The 24346-nt window shown below is 39.0% G+C and overlaps 2 protein-coding genes across 5 annotated transcripts in view; one reads left to right on the top strand and one right to left on the bottom strand.

Moving 5' to 3' along the window:
- Positions 1-3524, top strand: part of LOC119653790 (zinc finger protein 2 homolog) — an 82708-nt gene extending 79184 nt beyond the window's left edge. For all 4 annotated transcript variants that reach the window (XM_038058797.1, XM_038058796.1, XM_038058795.1 and 1 more), the window contains one exon: positions 969-3524. In XM_038058797.1, the coding sequence (XP_037914725.1) occupies positions 969-1321 (353 nt within the window). In that variant the 3' untranslated portion in view covers positions 1322-3524. The remainder of the gene's footprint in view (positions 1-968) is intronic.
- Positions 3525-10888: 7364 nt separating this feature from the next.
- Positions 10889-24346, bottom strand: part of LOC119653725 (transcription-associated protein 1) — a 32325-nt gene continuing 18867 nt past the window's right edge. Inside the window, exons 25-32 of the mRNA XM_038058633.1 lie at positions 17913-18615; positions 16527-17849; positions 15670-16443; positions 14700-15248; positions 14507-14641; positions 12692-13043; positions 11755-12623; positions 10889-11618 (exon numbers count right to left, since the gene is read on the bottom strand). Coding sequence (XP_037914561.1) covers positions 11040-11618; positions 11755-12623; positions 12692-13043; positions 14507-14641; positions 14700-15248; positions 15670-16443; positions 16527-17849; positions 17913-18615 — 5284 coding nt within the window. The 3' untranslated portion in view covers positions 10889-11039. The remainder of the gene's footprint in view (positions 11619-11754; positions 12624-12691; positions 13044-14506; positions 14642-14699; positions 15249-15669; positions 16444-16526; positions 17850-17912; positions 18616-24346) is intronic.

The raw sequence follows: 24346 nt of genomic DNA, 5'->3' as shown, positions 1-24346 counted from the left end.
AGTAAGCAAGTAAGCTTTTTCTCAAAGCCGGACTCAGGATCCCCCTTTTTTTCGCACATTCAGAAGGTACCTAATAAATCTATTGCTGATCGCGATGTGGACGACCTGATTTACATATTCGTTATCGGCTAGCGCAAACTCAATTAACATTAGAGTAAACTCGCTAATGAGGCAGTTGCGGAAATCTGCAACCCGTTCACCGTTATTATAACAGTCATCGAAACCACAACTCCCCATCACATGCCCAAGTAAGGTTTAACCAAAGCCTATCTTGGCTTTCAGATTACCCATCATAATCACAATGTCATTGTCAAGAAGCCTATCTTGAACTAGATGTAGCTGCAAATAAAAACATTCACCTCCTCTCTATGAGAAATCTCCGTTGGTGCTTCGTATTGTATGATAATGATGCCTGTTAAATGGGATCAAAATCTCACAGTCGAAATTCTGTCGGCTCCCAGGATATGAGAACGTGCGTTGCGATAACAATCTGCTGCAGTCTGACATCGAATTCGCCTCTACGGCCGCCAGGCTTTCCAGAATACAAATTCACAGTACCGCAAGAGGGAGAAGAATACTTTCTACAGTTCAATCATCTCATTTCGCCCAGGCCTGGAATATCCAGTCTTTACCGCCGGACTTCTCGTCAAAGATGGAAAAAGGCCATTTGAGATCATTGTCAAGAAGAGTGCACACATTTTAGAAAGGAAACAAGTTAATGTTTTTACGACACTCAGGAAATACTATGAATAGTAATATTATTAAGCCCCAACTCAGCATAAATATGGACTTAGAATATTGCAATGTCTTGAACCGAATATCACTTCAAGCTTCGCTGATTATGCAAAGAACCTTAGCTAGCCCTGCTGAGTTTTTGTTTTTAGTGAATAGCAATACAGAACAACTTTGTTGTAGAAACCGGCAACAATACTATCATAAAATTAACGATTATAAAATCTTTCTTCTAGGTATGAATGAAGCCAACGGTTTGAGTATGAATGAACGCTTAATTCACGATAGATCTACGTTGCAAACGCGTACAATTCATGAACAACGTGCCATTCAGGAGCGCGCTTTGCAGGAGCGTGCTATTCAAGAACAACGCGTTCTACAGGAGAGGGCAATTCAAGAGCGGGCTCTTCAAGAACGCGCCCTCCAGGAACGTGCCTTGCAAGAACGCGTCCTGCAGGAACGTGTCATGCAAGAACGAGGCCTCCATGCCCCGCTCGTTATCCAGCAAGGTCATGTTATGCAGCAGCACGACGGTCGATTAGATCAAAAGGTTATGGGCGGTACGATCGCAAGTCCTGGTCCAGTCTGATCTATATAAACCATTCAAAAGTGTAAGCGGAAAGTTTAAAAGTAATAATGAGAAAAGAACACTATTTTTAATTGCCATGTTTATATTATTATGAAATGAGAAAAGCAATTCACTATAATATAATAATAACTGTAATAATAACGTAGGTTTAAAAACGAATCAAAATTTAGCTTTTAATGCATTTTTCATAGAAACCAAGCGTAGAGTAGACTATCAGACAAGAAATTGAAGGGAATGTATTTTGGAATTGTTCTTTCCAACAGTTTTTCACGATTCGTTTGGCGGGACTTTGTTATTTCAACTCCGCGCAATTCCGGGCCACATTACACTCTTGAATACTCGAAATCATTTTTTTTTTTGCTATTCGCTTGAAATTCCTTCTCCAAAATTATTTGTTTATAACGCGTCGAATAATTTCATATTTATACCTTTAATCATTTTGTAATCGATTAATTTAGTCCTTTTAATATTGCTAGTAATATTAAGTATAATAACGTAATGCATAAATGCAGTAAGGGTAACATCAACCGATATCTTCCAGAAAAACATTTCTGAATGAAATATTATCCGCACAAATTTCGCGTAGGATTATTTAGATCTGAACGTTCTATTTTCGCCCAGAATGCGCACGTCTGGACTTCTACCAAGCTGACTTGTAATGTACTGTAATGTTATTTGCTTCCATCAACGCGCGACTGAGAGGACGTTCAGATCGGAAAATGAGTGCTGAGAATGGACAATTGAATGTTATGTGATTGTGAGTCGCCATATTATTTTATAATAATTTGCATAATAGAAATGCAGTAAATTTATTAGGAATTTGTTAGTGTAAACGTTCGTTTTTAACATTATGGTTTTAAATCGTGCGGACCTACAATCGAAAACACAATTTTTATGTTATTTTGTAATAGAAATCATTATGTAGTCATGGTTAAGAGGATTGATCTGAGGACTAGCAAACCAAATTGTAATGAAGATTGCCCGACGAGAAATCTGTCCAGAATTATTAACAGTTTAGTGGAAAAGGATAAGTTTTGTTTGTTCATTTATTTTTTGAGGTTCATTACACTAAAATGAAAAGAATATTACATGGCGGGAAGTATGTTTTCTAAATTATATATTCAAAAAAAGTTCTCATGAATTTGAACGTATTTGGGGAAATCGGTTTACAATCAGACTGTTTTCCATAAATATTCATCTACACAGATGCATTGTCCAAAAAAGGTTAATTTATTGAAACCCCCAAATAAAGCACGATTATTTCGTTTAGAGGGCACATTTGCATAATGTCCTGCAATATATAGCTGTAAGTGAAACTTACAACATATACAGATGTGAAGAGACAGACGCCTTTTCTATTTAAATCATTTCTAACATAAACTTTGTGGCCTTGCACTGGACCTCTTTAATATTGATGTCATCGCAAAACAATGTAACAAATGAAATAAGGGCAAATGATTCTTCCACCTCATAAGTGAATTATTCTTACATGCACTTGCTAGTTACACCTAACCCATACGTCCTAACTTAATTTAACGCTAGAAAACCAGTAAAATTTCTAAAAAAAACGTTTCGTCCTTTGGCCTAACGATGAATTCAAAACTCGATCTTTTAAGTTTAGACTTCAAAAATGATTTTTTGTGATATTTGGTGATAATAATGATAATTTCAAAATTTTTATTTATAATTTTACAAAATTTTAATTCAGGAACTTGTTTGTTTGAAACAAGCGCGCTTCCGAAAATGACGGAAAGAAATGAAAGGTTTACATATTAAACGTGAAATGAGAATGTTTAGTTAACTGTAGCACTGTCAAATATAACTGAATTGTACAATCTGCCATATCCGCTAAAGAAAAAAAACAAAGGTTAAACACAGGCATTTCAATAAAACTGTAAACTGTAATGAACACAATTTTTGCTTGAATAAGAAAGAAACCGTAATAGCCACTCATGATTTTATAGTAAGCAATTGATGCCGAATCAAAATATATTATTGTAGACCCAAGCAGAAAAGAAACAGTAGGTTGAATTGCTGTCATAATATAGATTGAACAAGAGAATAAATGAGAGAAAGTAACTATAGTAATGTAAAATTGAAAAGAAGCAAATAACAATAATGAAACACAACACGACTAATATTTATATATTATTATTATATATTAATAAAAATAGTACTGAGTAAATTAGTATACCGAAATATTCACGATGACTTATTCCTTACTAATCATAAGATTGGTTTGCACTGAAAATAGCAGCGAAAGTTTCATGTTTAAATCGACTAGTTTTAGTGTTCAGATGGAAAAAACAATTTTTTTTCGCTCGTGCAGTTTTTTTTAAATAGCGAATCTGGGTTAGGGTACGATTTTACCTAAAAAGACCTGCAGGGAGAATACCAGATCCAATTTCGACAATAACATATCATCAGAAAGAAAACTAAATTATCTTTTGAACTAACATATATACTACTTCTTCAGATCCGATAAAAAGTGTATTTTTTGGGTACCTGCTCCGCCTCGCAAATTTTTCTCCGAACAGGAAAAAATAAAAAATAGTTTTACCTTTTGCATCGATAGTATAATAGTTGGGCTGAAAAGTTTGTAGGCTAACACAGAAACACAACAAACAATATAGCTTTCAAGGGCGATACAACGACTATAGAGGTCATATAACTTTTCGATACCATTTTTATAGTACGATTTATCTTTAGCCTTAATTTCGGCGGTTACCTCTTCATCGGCGCTAAATTTCTTTCTAGAGAGCATTCTCTTTAGGTCTGAGATCAGGGAAAAGTCACTGGGAGGGGAGGGGAAAATACGGTGGATGCGGGAGCAATTCCAAGCCCAATTCATGCAATTTTGCCATCGTTTCCATTGGTTTGTGACACGGCGCATTGTCTTGTTGAAACAGCACTTTCTTTTCCTTCAAAGGGGGTTGTTTTCCGTGATTTCATTCTTCAAACGATCCAATAGTGCTTTATAATAATAGCTGTTGTCCTTCTCAAGATAGTCGATGAATATTATACCATGTGCATTCTACGAACTAAGGACATAGCCTTGCCAGTTATGCTGCACGCTTTGGAGTCGGTCAAACACATGCAGTCCACTCAGTTGACGACCGTCTGGATTCAATGGTGAACGTTGAAATCCCCACGCAAGAAAAGTTGATTTGTTTTGATTGAAAATTAGTTGAAGGTCCGTCGTAAAGTTGTTCGAGTTTGATCAGGGGCAGAAAGGGCAGTTTATTCGGCTGTTCCGGTAGAGGAATGTTTCTTGGAGGAGTAGAATATATATATATATTTCAGCCTCGTACAAGAATTGTTTTATTTATCGTCTTGGTTATTATTGACTCCATCGGTTTCGCTGTACTGGACGGAATTTTAGTCGGGATATTTAGGTGGTAATTTTATTAATAGTTTAATTTAAGCTGTTTTGTCTGGGGTATTAGTTACTACTTCGACAAATTATTTTTTTTTTTTTAATTTTTAGGGTTTTGGGGACAACATAGCTTTCTGGATTTTCTCTTTTGAAGTTGGTGTAGCCTTCGCTTGTCATGCGATCCTTCGCTTTGGCTTAACAGTTATTGGCTGATCGCCCGAAGTGCTGAGAGTTGTGGCACTGCGATTAGCCCGTACTTGGCGTGTATTTATTATTTTTCATTTGCGTATGTATGTATCCCACCCAAAAAGGACACTTAAACACTATTTTAATCAATAGTAAATTTTTTGAAAGAAGAATGAAGAAGAAAATAGTTTTTTTAAAAAAACGGCTAATATTACGATTTTCTTCTTAACGGCAATATTATTCTGAAGGCAGAAACGAGATCCCGTTGTTAGTTTTGGAAGTTATGTTATTTTTATATCAACTTTATTGAAATCCGCCGTGCTGTCTCACTGAGAACCTCGGTTTTGCTGGTGTTTATCTTTATTCCAACTCTACTTGCCTCTGTTTCCAAATTCAAAGCGATTTGGCCAAGGCCCATTATTTGGAAAACAAATGTCATCAGCATAAAGGAGGAAAAATTTCATGGTGCATTGATAAGGACAAGGTAGCACGAAGAACATCGTCGATACAAAGAGGGAATAAGATCGGTCCTGGGGTACTACTCATTTCACGTTAAATTCCTCTCAAATTATACCTCAATGCAGTACGTAAAATGTCATGCTATCACATATTGCGCAAATAATAGCTATCAGTTTCCCGAGAATATCGATCAAGCCCTCGAGATGTCGTTACAACCTTAAAGAAAAAAATATGCAGGATATGGTGAAGTTAGGAACTGTGGTTAAGTGTTTCTTGCACCTCCTCAGTTGCTCGACCTCGTAAATAAAGAGTCGACCATTAATGTCCCATCGAAACATTTGCTACCAGTGATGCGGTATACAATTTTGAAATCATTACTATTTGTGGCAGCAAAATAGCTCTCGAATCAAAGTTTCTAAGCTGAAATCGATAAGGCAACCGGAAACAGACAATACCTTTTGACACACTCGCTTATTATTTGCATAAAAGTGATTATCATTACATTTACAGTGCCACGAAAAATTACTCAAAACAGTTTTCTGCGGCAAAACTGTGCGAGGCAGCGTCTGGTGAGTTGCCTCTGCCCTGGACGGTACCGTCAGTCCCCTCTTTCTGGGTAAATTGTAAAAATTGATAAATAATTCAGTTTCATTGATACATTGATATTTTACAATTAGTATCTAGTAGGTTTTTAAAATTAAATTTGGAATGTGTTCTGGTAGCTCAGTGGTTGGACCGTTAGGCTTTCGTAGCAGAAGGTCGCAGTTCAAATTGCACTAGTGGTAGAGGGATTTGTATTGTGACTGGATACTAGTCGAACTTCAAGTTACTGATGCAATTGGATTGTCGCGCCAACGATTATTAATGTTATATTAAATTAGGAATGCATTCCCAAGTACTCGTCATTAATTCTTTTAACTTCTATTTTGATTTGGGGGATTCCTTCACTTAATGTTTCAGTATAGCCCAGACATTTTCCATTTATACTTTTTTCCTAGAAATACTTCTTGACTTAAGAAGAAAAAGTAAAAAAATAGATTGATATTATTGATTTGTTTTGGTGTTTTTCTTTTAGTTTTGTACTTTTCTTATTTATGACTGACAAATGTGCAATCACTATAGCGTTCAATGCTCCTGATATTTTTCAACTTAAAAGGCGAATCCGGTCCCTTTCAAGACCGCGGAAACATCGCCCCGTAATAAGTGCTAACTGGGGCTTTCCTCAGGTCTCCATCGCCAACATGAGCTTGGTTTGAATTTCAATATGTGCACAAACATGACATTGTTTCCTATCTCCTGAGTCCAATTGACGTCCCCTGAAATTGCAAGTATGTATTTTGCCTGGCTCTCAACGAAGAGGTTGGCTTAGATATTGTCTTTGATGTTTCACTGAACTGGCGGATATTTCTCTACCCGTTGCCCAAACCAGATCAGTTTTTAAGCCCGCAGATCATCCGAATCGATTGTGACGGCTTTGAATATCTAAAAGCGTTGTAGTAATGCTTACTTTCCCATTTTTTTAAGCATCTGCCACAGTACTTTGAGGAATATCCAGCTTTTAACCTATTTTGAGATTAGCTTAAGTTTCTCCTGTCAGGCCGAAAATATTACTTTCCTTTCCCACACTGACTTTTCCCATTTTTTTAGAAAATACACAAAACGTGTTATTACGTTCAGGGATTTTTAAGAAAAAGGTAAAAACTCATTGACGCAATATATTTTTCCAGCACTGAATATCAGAACAGACACCGTTGATATTTCTTCTGATTTACGAGGGTCAAACAAATATAAACGGAAATTTGATTATCCAGTGGAGATTAAGACGGCTGTGAAATTTTTCCATGAATTTCATCTTCCACTTCCACGCCCACTACCAATATCATATGTTGGAAAATCAGAAAATATTCGTGCAGTTGAGGCGCTTCGTAGGTGTAAGTCACAGGAATGTAGATTCCATTATCACAGAGGAACTTGTATTTTCAAAGTTTCGAGCACGATGGTTTCCTCCGCTCCTCGATGAGCCTCCATGACGAGGGAATTAGGAAAGTTCCAAAACGCTGGGAAAAATGTGTTGCAGTACAAGGAAATTACATAGAAAAATAAAAGAAGTCGAAAATCGGAAGCTCAGCAGCCCTTCAGGTATGCACGATTTTGTGTATTTCTTTTGTAAGAACACGCAAGAGCACTTATTTTAGTGTGATATTAAAATTCAGTGTGTTTGGTAGATGTAAAGTTACATAAAATAGACAGTTTAACTTTGTCAGTGTGTTTTATATTATAGCATATATTACTGCGACTCTTAGGTGAACTTAAAGGGGGTTTCCAATCAATTTTCAAAAAATATAAATAGTAATATACTATTCCAGTAGAAATTCAAAAAAAATTAACCTGTTTGTTTTAAGCCTGTCAACTTTTTAGGATCCGTAAAATATTTTACATGAAATAATAAATATGCAGCGAATTCAAATAATATATGTTAATACTTCAGACTTTTTTCATATGTATTGATACAATGGCTGAGTTGACTGCTGGCGGCTTTAAAATAGAGTTTCTAATAGGACAGTTACTTTTGCGTTGGTCTAAGAACCATTTATACGGCCTATTTTGTATTCTACCCTAAGAAAAGTCCTGGAAATTTTCTTACAGGTACCTGACGCTACTTCGCATATTTGTCCTCTGCTCGCCTTAATTTTACAAATTCTTACCTTAGAACACTAAACTGCATTGTTAACCGACTCGTTCTAGTTTTTGATAACGCAACATTTTTCGGCAATTGTTAACCGCTTCTGCAACACGGACATGCACCTAAGGTACACAATATATTGTCAGGCATTTGCTTTACATAATATTTACATAATATGACAGCGATAGAATTTCGTAGGGCGAATGGCTAATTTCAAGGATTTAAGTGTGAAGCAACTCAAAGGTGGCGTTGCTGAACTCCCAACAACAGGGAGCAAGAATAAAAATTACAGAAGAGGCTTAGTGGAACTTTGGAGTAACGGGGTGCCCGCATTGAGGGATGTGCATTCCAGTCTAATTCTGTATTGCATATCGAAATTTCCGAGGAAGCAGCTGGAACGTCCGCCATAAATGATAACGATTTGACAATTCTACTGCGAGCTTTATATAATAGGGAAAGACGATGGAAAGAAACTGCAAAACGTCGAGGAAAAAAAGTATGATACAAGGAAAAGATTAAATAATGGGAGCATTCCTGACATATGAAGAATGGCTGGAAAAAAGTACAAAAAATTAAACGACAAGATAAAAAAATTCACAAAAAGGCTGAAGGTGACTGGAGAACAAAAGGACGTTTTAGAAGCAGCAAAATGTATAAAGTGTTTGGAGGATGGCCTAGGAAAAGCAGCTAGGGAACTGTAGAGTGGCAGAAAGAAAAGCTAATGTATCAAGAAGTGAGCAAGCAGAAAGAAGTAATGAGGCATGAGGTCGCCAGTGAGATTACAGAGCCGATGCAGGAGAGGATCCGAGAAAAGGAATAATAAACCATAAGAAGTCATCAGGTACGAGGAGACTAAACAGAGAGAGTGAAGGTGTCCAGTGTCAGGGGGCCATGTGAGAAGGTATGAAACAGCAGGAAGAAATTTGTAAGCAAGGTAAACAGGAGGAGATGATTATTCAAGAAATTGTCAGCGCGCAGATGTTAAATGGTAAGAGGCAAGAAGCAATTGATAAGAAAAACATGAAACTTTTCAAATCAGAGATAGTTCGATCTGTCGGAGAATCTAACAACATCGTACGCTTCATCACTTGAAAGCATGGGTTCGCCACGTTATAAAATTGATGATCATAACGCTTTTGCGCATTTTTATAACAGGAAAAGAGGAAGGGACGTAACACGGAGTTATAAATAGCGTCGCCAGAAGTGGAAAGTATCAAAGGGGATGGATAAATGGAGACGGAAAAGGCAAGAGTTTTGGAATAATTACTGCAAAAAATGTTCAGTAAAATTGAAAAGTAAGTAGAGTGAGTATCGTAGAGCGATACAATAGTGTTTATGGTGTGAGTAGTTCACCGGCAAAAGAATTGACTTTTGAGCAGGTATAGCGAAATGGTATGGTAACGACGTAAAAGTAGAGAAGAGAATTAACGTACAGGAGTAAAACGAAAGACAAATTCGGGATGAAATAGCAGACAAAGTTTGAGTAGCTAAGGCTTAGGAAGCAGGACCCGGAATCATCAGTAAATGAATAGATACATGTTCAAAGTTCCGGGATATGAGGCTTGCGAAGTTGCTGTGCCACAAGCAAGGTCACGGCTCATCATTTTGGGATATCATGAACTAACGAACAATGAGCATTTGTATGGCATCGAAATAATAACGGAGGGTGGGTTCTATTGAACTAGATGTTCAGGATCAGATTGTGTAAGATTATGTGAGCAATATGGCTTTGCAAAAGAGTCGAAGACGAAAGTACATGCTGATATAGTATATGAGATTGGAACTATATTTGAAAGGAATACGGTTTTTCGAAACAACATCATGATTTTTTCCGATTTTTGGGGTAAGAACTTTCTAAAAATTGCCCCGATAAACATAAAAAATCAGTTTCAAGCTCCAGAACTCCTCCCTAATATTAAAACTAATACTAGTTTCGGAAAGTGCTAATCATGGCTTGGAGTATTATATTCGGTGAAAAAACTGTACATACTCGTTTTGCATGTATGGGGACCCCCTAACTCCAAATTTAGTATAGAACGATGTTATATTACTCATTGCATGCATGGACGTTCACAGTTCCAACCTTCCCACCAAGTCTCGTTTCAATGGGTATAACCATTTCTAAGAAATTGCGTGTGACAAACAGATAGACAATGAACCTTAAAAAATGTTTCGAAATTACTGCGTACCCAAAAAAACATTCTCGTTTATATTTGACTGACCCTCGTAGATAGAGTTTCATCCATGATCCTAGAAAAATCATTCTGTATTCTCACTCGTTAGCTATTGCCAATTATAACATTGATTAATTCATTTAAATAAATCCATTATCTACCCTATTCCTAAGGAAAAACAAAACTAATCGAATCGCAATAGCTACTGGTTGTTCTCCATCCTGTCCAGCCTTTCTTTCAAAATCAACTGAAGCTCCTATGCATGGGAGCAATTTTACCACTAAATTTCTAGGCGAAAACTATCCCGCGAACCTAATAAACGTGAAATTATTTTGATGATAGAAATGCAAGCCTATTATGGAAAATGATAAGGAATTTGCTAAACCATTTCTTAAAATTCAGAATACTCTTATTGCCTCCACAACTCACCTATTTTGGAGTAAAGACGAATTCCCATTGTTCCAAATGTCCCTAATATTGCGAAAGCATTAAAGTGTGTGCTCGACGCTTATCTCCACAACACACATTCGCAGTTATTAGCTCGCTTATCATTTTCAACTTCTTCTGGCCGACAACTCCCCTTCTCAAATTGAAGGTTGTCGGCTTAGGTAATAACCACTCCATATTTCCAACTAAGTTTCTTATGATTCTTTCCAGACGCCGTTACTCGTTACTAGACTATATAATAATTCAGTTTGATCTAGAACATGTTCTTCGTTTATTTGTAATTGCCATATAACATAGGGACTTATCATATTTCAATACATATAGTTAAAAAAACATACATTACTTAGCCTAAATGATAAAATTATATCAGAACGCTTTTTCGACGGAACCAGTTTACAGCCACGGATGCCACGCTGGGTCCATTCGGCACAGGTTATCTGGGTTGGTAGCAGCTTGTACGAGTGAGGCCATTTTGTTTGACGAAGCACTGTCAAAGTACGAAATCTTATTCAGTCGGTCCATAATATCATCCACCGCCTTATTCACTAGTTTTATGATATTTTCCATTTCAGTCGATTCAATCGATACAATTTCCCCGTTTGTATCCACCACTGGTTTTTCATCCTTGACTTGCTTTTTATACACAGCAATGATTTCATCACGCAGGATAGCTTTGAGAATAGTTGGCAACTTGAAGTTAGGCTGGACCAGACAACGCGCTGTTGCAATTACGGAGGCAGTAAGCGGCCCAGCGATTCCGATCGGTGATAAATATTCAGCAATGTTCGGAGTCAACCTAAACGGAACGGGACGATTTGCTTCCAACGAGCCCAGAGCATCATTAACATCAAACTTAAAGTATGATATATTGATCAAGCCAGAATCTTGATGAACGTACATCATGTCAGCATTCAAACGAGTAAAATGAAGAGCATGTTCACACAGACAGGCTAGTGAGAGCTGGAGGGTGAACTGAAAGTAGATAATATTTAAATAACTTTGTCATATTCGCACGAATTTTGCTTGCAACAATCAATAGCAGTTACGGTTTACGATTGTAAACCACGCAATTATGCAATAGGGCTTTGAATTTCCAAGATAAACTTACCATTTTCCTAAACTGCCAATAATCTGTAGGCGAACGGAAATTTCGCAGGGTCCAATCCTTCAGTAAAGTCTTCGGCACCATTTGAGTTTGAACTTCACGTAAAATATCCCTCAAAACGCTGTGATTTGTCTGCGATCCCCTCGCTTGAACTTCTGCCAAGCGTTCATAATATCGCGTGATCGGAGTGTCGTGTTCAATTCCGACCTTGTTACACCCACTTTTATAAATGTCTAGCAAGGAAATGCTTGCTGGATTATCTTCAACAAATCGCATTTGCGGAGAAACAGGTACAACTCTCGGCACAGTGATGTGCAAGAAACGTCTGGATGTCTCTTTCTGTTTGGCTAGGTAATGATTCAACATGCGCAACAACTGAAGCACGCGTTCTTCTCTTCTAGCATCAGCCAACCCGGAATCATTCACCACCAGATAGGGGTAGACCTTTCCATTGGTTCCACGAATGTACAAACGCCGAGCTGCTGTGTTGTGCTTTTGGACTATTTCTACACGAGGCATGAAGCGTGCAATTCTGATGTGGTAGTGCGATGGTCCTGGCAATAAGAGCTCTCCCGGTAATTCCACCTCTGCTGTTTTCTGGCTGAAGTTAGATAGGAAGCGACATTTCTCCTCAATTAGGAATGATTTCGGCAACTGCTTGGTTTTTGCTTCCAGTACTTTTATCCATTTCTTCAGTTTGTTGATTAGATTGTGCAATTTCATTGCGCCTGGTTGCGAAAAATCAAATTCATTGGTGAATTGTTCCTTCATCTTTTGGAAGGCGGGATCCTGTACCGTCGCTTGAGCACGCTTGGCCAAGGAATCTGAGGCGGCTGACAAGGGAACGGACACAGCCGAACTGGAAATGTTCTCTGTAGGAAAAAAAAAACATATACGATGATCAGTAAACATCACAAAGGACAAAAAGTCGACAACTTACCGATACCGATGCCAAATATCGACACGAGTTTCTTTACAAAGTGGAGCGTATGAGGCGTTATTGTTGCTTCACTCACGACCTTACGATTATCAAATGCAATGGCGTAGCATTTGATCAGACCCTGCCGCAACTGACGTAAGATTTCTTCATACCAATTCTCTCTAAACCAAACCATCTGGTCGACGATTCCTTCCAGTGAATTTAAAACGGTAGGATGGATTTCCCTCTGTACATGCATAACTTTAGAACATCGCCACATTTGTAAGGTTGCCTTCATTTGACCATCTGATGATTGAGGTTGTTGACCACCGGTACTGTTTGCCGTGCTCTGCTGATTCTGATCGGTTGTTTGCTAGATAATCACGAAGAAGAATTGTTAAGCAGAGTCCGTAATGTCAATTTAGAACGAATACATTCCTTGTTGATTGATTATGTGGAACGTTATCATTCTCTTATCCAATTTACACTAGCCTAGAGGAAAACGATATATGCCGGACATTTTGGGTCTGAGCGAAGTGAGATGGTGGGACTCTGATAAATACTCATCTCCCACTTGCCGCACTGCGCTTTTTTACTCTGCAAAGCCAAGTGGTAGCAAACGTGAATCGAGTGTCGGGCTATTGCTGATAACTACCGAAATGCGTACTCTCATGACTTGCGAACCATTTTTGGACAGGATATTGACTGCACGATTGCGGTCCAAGTTAAAGAGCATCACAACTGCGCAATGCTACGCATCAATGGAGGTTTCCGATATAGTAGAGAAGAATACTTTCTGTAAACACGCGCACGCAGTTCAAGAGAAGCTTCCTAAAATAACGTTGCGATGGTGGTGGTTGGGTGATGGGTACGAAAAAGGATTCTGAAAACTCCATGATCGCGAAAGTCCTTGTGATCGTAAAAACAACCGTGAAAGGTTTTTAATTTTTTTTAACTTTCACCGTTTAATCATTGGCGTCCTTGAACAGAGCCTGCCATAAGGTTGAGTTTCCACTGACCGGCAACGAACACCTAATCAGATCGACACCATCGATAGAAGAAGCTGCCGCAAGTAGCAACGATTTCGCCGCCGTATACTACATCACAAAAGAGCTAGCATGTGGTCGAAGTCTTTCGATGATGCTGTCAGGGATGTTAACGGTGGGCTTCTGACACACTCAAACGAAGCTAAATCATTAGTTTTTACAGTCTCCCTGCGAAGACGTGCTACATCAGGTTAGAATCTCAGAGAAATGGAAAAAAGCGAAGTCTGCATGGGTTGCATCTTGTTATCGGTACTTTCTCTTCTCATTATCGGTGACGTTCTTCAAGTTGTCTTGGCTGGGATAACGTGGTAGTGTGGGGAGGGAGGGTTTCAAAGGGTTATGTCACCTTTCCTCAAGCACCTCGATCCTAACACGACCATGGCCATTTCGTACAGTAAGTTATTGAATTTTTAAAAATGTTTACATTTTCAAAAATTTCGAAATAAATGGTGCTAGGTCCGACAAAAGAAAAGGAGTTTAGTACTGGATAAAGTATTTAAAAGGAATAATATTTTCATATATTAATAAAGTAGCCACCGTGCAAGGACAACAACGTGCAGAGATTGGATGGAATGATTTGAGGGCTGAAAGAGCACCGATTGTGTCTAGATGCAAACCCAATAACAGGTGGAGGAAGTAACCGCAGCTTTACAGCCGTAAGATCGCAAAGTGGTCACGAACTGAGAATACTCTTCCGATTGAATCCAGTTTCTTGCAGACCTTTCCCCCGGTAAACGGGTAATGATATCTGGATTCTGAACCACGAGTTTTTCACATTAGAACTACTTACCGTGCCTGAAGTCTGTAATTTATTAGCCAGAAGGGCTTGTTCCGCACTCTTGTGTTTCTCACGACGCTCAATCTTCAGAGTCAAATAAAGTGTTCTTATGGGGAAGTAAACGGCTTGTGGATACATCCTGCCAACCTGCAAGTCAAAGTCACACAAAAATTCTTTATATTTTCCATATTTTCAGCGTACAAACCTGGCTCAGTAAATTCAAAATCACACTGCCCTCATACTGAACAAGACAGCAGAGCAATTGTGGAATCCACGGTAGCCAATGTAATGGTGGAACTCCGACGGCATACTTTTCCAAAGCATCCATAAGCGACCCTTTTGCGTCGTCATATGATAACAGCCATAATACTTTTGCCAAATACTTTCTGGTTTTGCTTTCATTTTGATGTCGGCAAGCATGCAAGAAACATGTCATTGCACTTACTCCAATCGTCATTTGTCTATTCGAGGGTGAGTCTAAGGTGAATTTCTGTTCTAAATAATCACCCCAAAGAGCCCAAGCTTTTGTCAAACCATCGTGAAGTTGAATGGCTGCACTAAAAGCCTTGTTTGCGTCTTCTGATCGACCAATCAAGGCCAGCAATAAGCCCTTAAGTGCATAGAACTCCGCAGTCATTTCGCGGGAGAAGTAATTGAGATTTGTTGATTCGATTACTTTTAGCGCTTCGTTCAGTTCCACTCGTCCACTTACTGATGCCATTTGTAAGTAGCATTTCACTTGCTGCCGTATTTTCTATGAATAAAGAAAGAAATCAATTAGATCTCGATAATGTTGTGACAGTTCAATTTTTACACCTTATAATAATAATAATCGTTAGTACAATAATCCATATTGGATCAGGGCCTTGAAGTGTATTAGAGCAGCGCATTTAAGACCGTAACGGCCCACTACATTACACTGTAGGAGGCAATGCGGTCATCCCGAGATTATTCCCTGATATGACTCAGGTGCTCATTCACAGCTGAATCGACTGGCATCCGACGTCCAGTCACGATGAAAAATCCCTCTGCCACCAGTGAGATTTAAACCGCGACCTTCCGCTAGGACAGTCCAGCACTCTAACCACTTGAGCCATCCGGACACACACATACGGATAGTTACACTTTAGCTTTCCTAAGTAGCTACAAGTAAAATAAAAACTATTTAATCTCACCTGGAAGCAATCTACAATCGGCACGGACGGTATAGTGTAGATCCTCGAAAGTGACTCTTGACAAACACCAGTTAAATTATGCTTCCTTGCCATCTTTCCAAAGTGTATGATTGCCTGTACAGAAGCATGCACACCTAGCATTGTGGGGTTGTTCTGTTCCTGTTGTTGCTCCAAATGCTGCGTAATGATTTGATAGTGATGCTGTCGCCATGTAAATATATCGCTCCAATGTGACAAATCATCAGCAATGACAGGCAATCGATTACGCCATGTCTTCACAATCGCTTTCATATCATGTAGAGCATGTGCTCGCATCTCTTGAAGTCCTTGATGAATGTTCATTGCTTCTGACAGTTCCATGATTTGCTGAGCCGCTTGTAAGATAGGCAAGTGGATGTGCGAAACAATGTGTGGCAAACGTCTCCATTCACGCATGCAGTGATGAGAAGCCATTTCTACATAGCGCTCAACGTTAGACAGTTGTTGCTCTTCTTGATTTAACATGGCCAAAAATCCACGATATAAGTTCACTTTATAACCGTCTTGTTTCGGATTCGTTTGCTCGACTTTGATCAAAGCTTGTTTCATTAAATTCCAGTCGGGCACTCGCCATGCACACTCCATAATCAAGAAAGATTTTTTGTCTTTGTGAGATTGAGCATAGTCGAGCAGGATGTCCCATTGATTCAGTTCTTTTGCACAGCGAATCCAATGGTTCTCCCAGAGCATCAATTCGCTGTTGATATCAATTTGTGCTGGACCGCTTGACACCTCCTGTTTACAATGGAACGTTTTTTAATTTAAGCGATTCTCTATTGATAGAAGAAAACATTTTTAAATGTGCACTACATACTAACCTGTTTGAATTTAGACATCGCCAAATCGTATGCGCCTTGGGCTTCTTCGAAAAATCCCATCTGTTCATAAGCAATCGCGGTATTTGTTTCCGGGTACTTAGCGTACCTCAGCCACAATCCAGCCCACAAATCCTCCTCCTGTAGAGCCGAATACATTTGCGATAGGGGATCGTAAATGATTGAATTTGTGTTTTCCAGCAAATCATACTCTGATAAATCGATATCGGAATGATCCTGGTATCTATCTTTCTTTGCGGGCCAGTCGAGCACCATTTCTTCTAACAACAGAGTCATTCGATGCCATAAATTATGCGCTTTGCCTAGGTAAGTAATTAAGTTCGGAGGAATGTAAATTTGTGGGTCGCAATGCGTTAGCGCTTCTACGAAAGTATTAACAGCACTCGGATGGCAGTCTTTTTGTATAACATGTATTCCTGACGACAGGAAAGGTACAATTTCACGCACTATAGCTTGTTGTTGCCCTTCATCTAAAATAGACCACATCTTAGGGAAAATATCAAGCCAAATTCTCTCAGCCAGTTGGGTATCCATATGACATAGTTGAGCAGTCGCTACTAATAATTGTTCAGTGCGAATCTTTCGATTTGCTTCGAGAAATTCTGCTTGACGACTGATGAGCCGCGTGAGTAAGGCTTGACGATTCGGAACCGGCCGTTCACTGTCCTCCCGGCGCGAAATATTTGAATCAACGCTCATATCCATATCGAAAACGTCCTCTTTGTCTTCGATTGTCTCAAGCTGCTCACTCTGATCAGTTTGCAATGGAGTATAGATGACGAAATCCTTTTTCTCCTCTGAGTCTGCACAATTAATCACAGAAGATATGCTCGGAAGCAAATGCATTTCGTTAGCATTCTGAATTTGAGTTGATGTGTTCGTAGTCAAAATCAAAAGTTCAATACATTGTTTTATCCAGTAATGAGGTCCAATCGCATCCCAGGCTTGCGAGCATATTATATATAATAAACGATCATGTAATCGACGACGCATTGATCCGTCAAATACTTCAAAGAATTTCGCTCGGATATGAGGTTGATTGCATCGTAATCCAGCTAAAAACGCTCCTTCCAGTTTTGCAGTCAGCTCAGTTTGTTTCAATTGATCGTCACGATAAATGTAATTGACTAATTCTAAATATTGAGCATTTAACTCTTGGTCATCAGCGAAGCGTTTCTCAACGTAATGCATTAATTTCACCAGCAATATTGATTTCTCACGTAAGGTTGGTGCTTGTGTAACGGTTACTGGTGGGTTTTTGTTTTTCATCCAATCTTCGATCATTTTTACAATTGACTTCAAGATCTAGAAATGTGTAGACATAAAATTAAATAAACCATTTACCTCAGCTTAATAGTAATATCCTACCTTGGAGTCGGTACATTTTTCAATCAAGCTCACTAAAATCTGACCAATAAATATTTTTCGGATCTCCACGCCCATCACAACGACACGATTCTTCACTAAATCCAACGACAAAATCAACAATTCTAACGCCAAAGAACTACCCTCCACTTGTGCGGAGTTAGCTGTTGTGTTTGTGCTCGTATGATCTTTAGCCAAGCGATTTAACAATCTTATAAAAGGCATTATGAGTCGATCAATATAACTCTGATTATTGATGCAACACGCTTTCAGAATCATGAGCGTTCCGAACAAAGTCGATGGGTTCGGCTGCGGTGTTTTCTCGTATGTTGCCAATCCTTCTTGTATCATTTTACTAACCGTTACGTAGAGTGTTTCCAATTCTTCGTGTTTGTTATGAGAGTCGCATGGGAAGATACTCATAAGACGCGACAGAAGAGCATGCATCAATCGAATTACACGTGTATTTTGACATGTCACGCACGCCGCAAGACCACGTTGGATTGGTCGTATAATAGCTAGGATTTGATCTTTCTTCAGTATAGTCAAAAGGAATGTGAGGAGTTCCAGCCCTGTGCAAATATTTCCGAAATTTGCTTGTTGGCTTTCAACGCTGCCGAATACCTTATCCATCCAACCAAGTTTCAGGTCGAATGGCTGAGACCACACATCTGGTTTCATCGCCATTTTGAGTAACATAACACATCTGTAAATATGAAATAGATTATTGAAATGTGACTTTCTTCCTACATCATATTTCTAAAAATTACTTTTTTAAGGTTTTGTGTAAAACAAAACCTTATTAAAATCGATTCAATGTCTGTCTGTCTGTCACACGCATTTTTCTCCAAAACGGCTAAACCGATCCGAACGAAATTTGGTGGACAGATGGGAACTATGAAATCCCACGCATACAGCGAGTGGCATAAATTTAGGTGGAGTTTAAAGGGGGGCTCCCCATACATGCAAAGGGGGGATTCAAAAATTTTTTTCACCGAATATAGTTGTGTAGGGTGTCAAATGAAAGGTCTCGATTGGCACTTTCCGAAACTGACATTAGTTTTGGCATAAATTGCAAAGTGCGTGAGTAAGGAGTCAAAATGTACGCACTTGAAGTTAGACAGGACTCATTTTCGGAAACTACCCAACCCAAAAATCCGAAAAAAATCAGAGTGGTGCGCCTAAATGAAATCTAGGCCTCAAAATATGTCCCATCTCGATATCTGCTCAAATAAACTTACTAATAGTATATTACTACTTTTTAGAAATTTACTAAAAAACCCCTCTTAAATTCATCCTAGGACCTCCGAATTTTGTAACAGCATAGGGGACAATATTCCGTATATACGTGCTAAATTTCGCAGAAATCTGGCAATTAACGCCAAAGTTATAGCAGTTCAAACTTAGCAATTTCGCACGAATTTACTGCTTCCAAAGCCATGCAAATCAGACGCTGACGTCATAATTACCCGGAATAATTGACATTCGCGTGGAAGATGACGCATCTATGAAGAATCTATTTATCTGCAGCCTTTTTTAAGGTTTTGTGTAAAACGCTTATGTGAAATCTAATCTTTGAGAGATGTCCCATTCCGGTATCTGCTCAAATAAATTTACTAATAGTATATTATCAACTTTTAGAAATTGACTAAAAAACTCCCCTTAAGCTCATCCTATGCACCGGCATAGGGGACAGTCTCGTGCATACACATGCCAAGTTCCATGAAAATCCAACTATTAGTGTCAAAGTTATAGAAGTTCAAACTTATCAATTTCATCCTAATTAACAGCATTCTAAACCATACAAATAAGATGCTGACGTCATAATTAACGAGAATAATTGAAATTCGAGTGAAATATTGAAATTCCATTCAAGGAGAATCTAATTCTCCCTAGCCCTTTTTAAGGTTTTGTGTGAAACAAAACCTTATTAGAATCGAGACGGTGTCTGTCTGTCCGTCTGTCTGTCTGTCACACCCGATTTATTCGGAAACGACTAGTCCGATTGTCACGAAAACTGGTGAGAGTATGTAATCTGGTGATCCCTTTACATGCAGGAAGTGGCGCCATCTTGTGTTAAGTTTAAGGGGGGCTCCCCATACATGTGAATGGAGGGTGCAAATTTTTTTTTCACAGAATGTAGCCATGTAGGGTATCAAATGAAAGGTCTCAATTAGTACTTTTCGAATCTGGTTCAATATTTGATATTAGATGAAACATAGGGGAGTGAGGGTTCAAAATATGACCCACAAAAAGTGTAACAGGTCTCGTTCTCAGAACCTATCCAACCGAAAAATCCGAAAAAAATCACAGTGGTGCATCTCTACGAAATCTAGGCCTCAAAATATATCCGGTTCCGATATCTGCACAAATAAAGTTAATAATAGTATATTTCCACATTTTAGAAATTTACCCGGCACCCCCCCCTTATGTTCATCCCAGAAGTACAAAATTTGGCATGCGTGTAACGAAGAACATAGTGCACAGTTTGGTCAAGTTTGAAGAAAATCCAACCATTATTAACAGAGTTATAGGGGGTGAAACTTTACAATTTTTTGTGAATTTCGTGCACTCTACAACCTGCATGACGTCATCATCACATATCAATTCGTCAATACCACAACGAAATGAGTTCTTATGAATTGGGTCGCAGAGAATTATTTTTTTAGTTGTTTGTCAGCCAGACATGTGTGTATGTAGGTATATAATATATGCGTGCTAATGAACTTTGCGGATAGTGCCTATTCAGATAGAAATAAGAAGTAAATCGGAAATATGGGTACGATCAATTTATATACGTGCATATATGTGTACAGTATTCGGTAATAGACTGTTTGTTTAGGGTGAGCGTGATATCTATGGCTGTAATATGTACGTATGTCTCGTAGTTTGGAAAAATATGAAGGATTATGTTGGATTTGTAGCTATATACGGACAGAAAAATGTGCGTTGAAGTTTCCCACATAAGAGAACACAAAACCTTTATAGCCGAAGCGCGAGCTTCCGGTATTCCGACTTGTTTCTTTCTTGTTCAAGATATTATTTATATTTGATGTTGGTTAAATTGTTGGCATTTGCTAATAATATTCAATTCAGGGTGTGAGGCGTATGAGGTTGACCATTATCAACACAGGGCTTTCCATCAAATGATTTATTTAAATCGCTTTCTAGAAAATAGAGGGCAATGGAATTTTTAGCTATATTACACGGCGCTGTCGTGCACTCGTCGCTCCTCACATCTTTTTCTTTTTGTTCAGCCATCAGTTCACAAGCGGGGTCGGCCTGTGGTAATCGGTTTCGTCATTTTATTTTATCAAATGCTTGATCAGGATGTAATCTTGAGACCTTTAAATCCCCATCCAGCATATCAAACCACCATTGTTTTGGCCGGCTTTTTGGTTGCTTACCATTGCTTTCGATGTTCTGACCAATACTGGTTGTTGAATTCTCGTTAGTGTGAATTACGCGACCACATCATCGAAGACGCCTCTCTTGCAGTTTTTTCACGATCGGTGAAAACCCGTTCGATCGCGGATATTCTCATTTCAGACGTAATCAAAACGTGTCACGCCACCAGTGCAATGCAACATCTTCGTCCCCATTACCGCAAGACGCCGTTCATTGACCTTTATAGTCGGCCAATACTCGGAACTATAGAGAGCGGCAGACGGACGACATTGCAGTAAATTTTAGATTTGGGACGTGCGCTGATACGTCGATCACAAAGAACACCAGTTGGGGAATGCCACTTCATCCAGGTTGCGTTAATGTGTGAAATAATTTCATTACGCAGTTCTCCATTGGCAGATAGCATTGACTGGAGATATTTAAATCGCTGGGTTCTGGCAATGGCAGTAACCTGCCCCTCGAGATATTTAAATCGCTGAGTTTTGGCAATGTCGGTAACCTGCCCTTCGAGATATTTAAATCGCTCAATTCTGGTAATGGTAGTAACCTGCCCAGAACTGAACGATTTTAATATTCAATATCAATAAGCCAATGGAGAACTACGTTATGCTCCTCACATAGGGAAACAACAACAAAACCTTTTATACCTGAAGCGTCAAGCTTCCGGTTACCCGACTTGTTTAAAAATTGATGTGAAAAAATCCAATTAATATTCTGTTTTACTGCAGAGAATTAATCATCACCATTTACGGAAAGTACTTTCATTTAAATGGCTAATCTGACTTATTTTGTGGCAACCCATTCTGTCAAAAAAATTCCAAAGACCAATGATGATTAGATGAACTCCACTTCATTTAAGCCTTTAAGAACTCAATTGGTTATGTCGGCTATAAAGCGACGGGTGCAACACACTCAATGAGGGTGGAGAGGTAGGATCAATTGACACCAAGAAAATCTGCCCTAAATCGAACTTTTTAACTCGAACCCCAAAAAGGTTTCATATTATAATGAATAATGAATGAATATATAATAAAATTGAAAATATAGCACACATTGTGTTGTGACGAATCAGAAACGCTTTAATACAATGCCTGCGGACACCGTATATGCTATGACACTGGAAGTTTCTTTTCTTCTTTTCAGCCTCTGTCGCCGTATATGGTACGGCGCATATACGGTGCTTCCCGCGGGTTTTTGTGTTTTTGCCCTCGCGTGCAGCTATCCGTGAGTTTCTTTTATTGAAAAAAAACCTATTAAAGTAATAAACATTAGATAATACTAACATACTAACTTACAACGAAAGCACCACAAAGGATTACGTTTATCCCTGCCTGCAGTCAACGTGTTAAGTCGGAATGTGTTCCTAAAGTCGAGAGGAAAGGAAAATTTACACTGCAAGAGTTTGGAATTCCAGTACCGACAGCTGTTAAGAGTAAATAAACTGTCGATATTCCGCGGCCGCAGAGCTTCAGTAGTGGATAGCTTGATTATTATCGCATGTAATGCTACAAGTGAAGTGAAGTGAAGAGGAAACATTCGAACGTGCCATTTGGAAAACTACCTGATTCAGAATTTGGGACTGATTTGTACTTCCTGTCTTAGCGTTAGAATAGCAAGTGAAATATTGCCTTCCTTTCAAAAGCTACCTTGCTCAGCTATATTCATGACGGTGCTATCGGCACAGTGGTTCAAAGTTTCTTCCAAGTCGGTGGCAGTATAGCGTGAGAAACTGTATCCCAAGCGGACTTTAAAAACAGAATTCGTTTTCAAATTGTAACTTGCTCCAATGTTAGTGTAGTTCGCTGTGGAAGTAAAAGCGAATCTAATGCTAATCAGTGAACAGTCCCGGAATAGATCCCCACCCCGAATCGCAGTCGCTGAGTTCAAGACGGCGCTTGACTTCGAGTTCGGGCCCAAGGCCCAGAGAATAGCTTTGTCTGGATTTGGTGTTTAGGGATAACGCTTTTCGGCAACTGTGCTGCCTGGGACTTATCCCCAAGAGTTCGGGTCTAGAGCAGAATGATCCACAGTGGATGTTGTGAATAATACTCATCGAGTTGAGGCGCAAAGCCGTTAATGTCGACTCGTCGTAACGCTTCATGTTCTGAAATGCCTTCAATTTCGTAAGATTGCACATTCGATTCGAGAAACGTTGCGGTTAATGTGTGCTTACTGCGCCGTCTCAGAATTGGTAGTGATAGTGGGCGCGAGAGTGACTCTCGGAAAGCAATACGATTTACAAGTGCAAAGGAAGAAACTCTACGGAGGTTGCTTGTAAAGAACGACAACATACACTCAGGAGGCAGAGAGATTGCGTGGATTATTAGCAACTTAGTTCCATTGTTGAACCGGAATCATGATTGATTATTCCTTTGCCCAGCTTCTAAGTAGGAGTCGAGTTTTTCAGTGTTACCTGCACAAGATTCCCCAACTGTGTGTTTTACAATGAAGTGGTGGATGACACCAATCGCATCTTTTCTTTTGTGGAAATAGGAATGGCATTCATCAGCAACTTTACTCAGATACAGGGGAGCTCTTTATAGACAACCGTTGTCAGAAAAATGGCGGAGAGCGCTGACAAGTGGATCCGTTTTGCACATTATGTTCAGGTTTTTGTTGCGAGGAAAATAGTGCTCGACTGGCAAGGCAAAGTAATGTGTCAAACATTGGTATTCTGTTGGTAGTCTGACGGCTCTACTACTTAAAACAAGAATATTGGAAGAATGGGAAATAAAACATAAGAAATTACCTTAAAACGAAATTCTAATCTCCGAAATTAGAACCACATATTCTGATTTCAGAGCGTCACATGTAAACGAATTGTTTGATCTAGTTTCGAAGCTTTTCTAATTTCTACGAGCTCTAATTTTCGAGCGGCTTCTGTATATGGATTCAACTAAAAACACCACCACAAAACACGCAATTACCATGAGTCGGTCGGCAACTGCTTTTGTTTGGGTGAAAGGACAGTGTGCATGTGTAGAACTGTTACGCCCAGCCAAAGCTAACATTGCCCAATATGAAAACAT

This window comes from Hermetia illucens, chromosome 4 (genome assembly GCF_905115235.1).
Source record: "Hermetia illucens chromosome 4, iHerIll2.2.curated.20191125, whole genome shotgun sequence".
Lineage (NCBI taxonomy): Eukaryota > Metazoa > Arthropoda > Insecta > Diptera > Stratiomyidae > Hermetia > Hermetia illucens.
The sequence above is the reverse complement of the archived record's forward strand: the minus strand, read 5'-3'. Positions and strand labels throughout refer to the sequence as shown.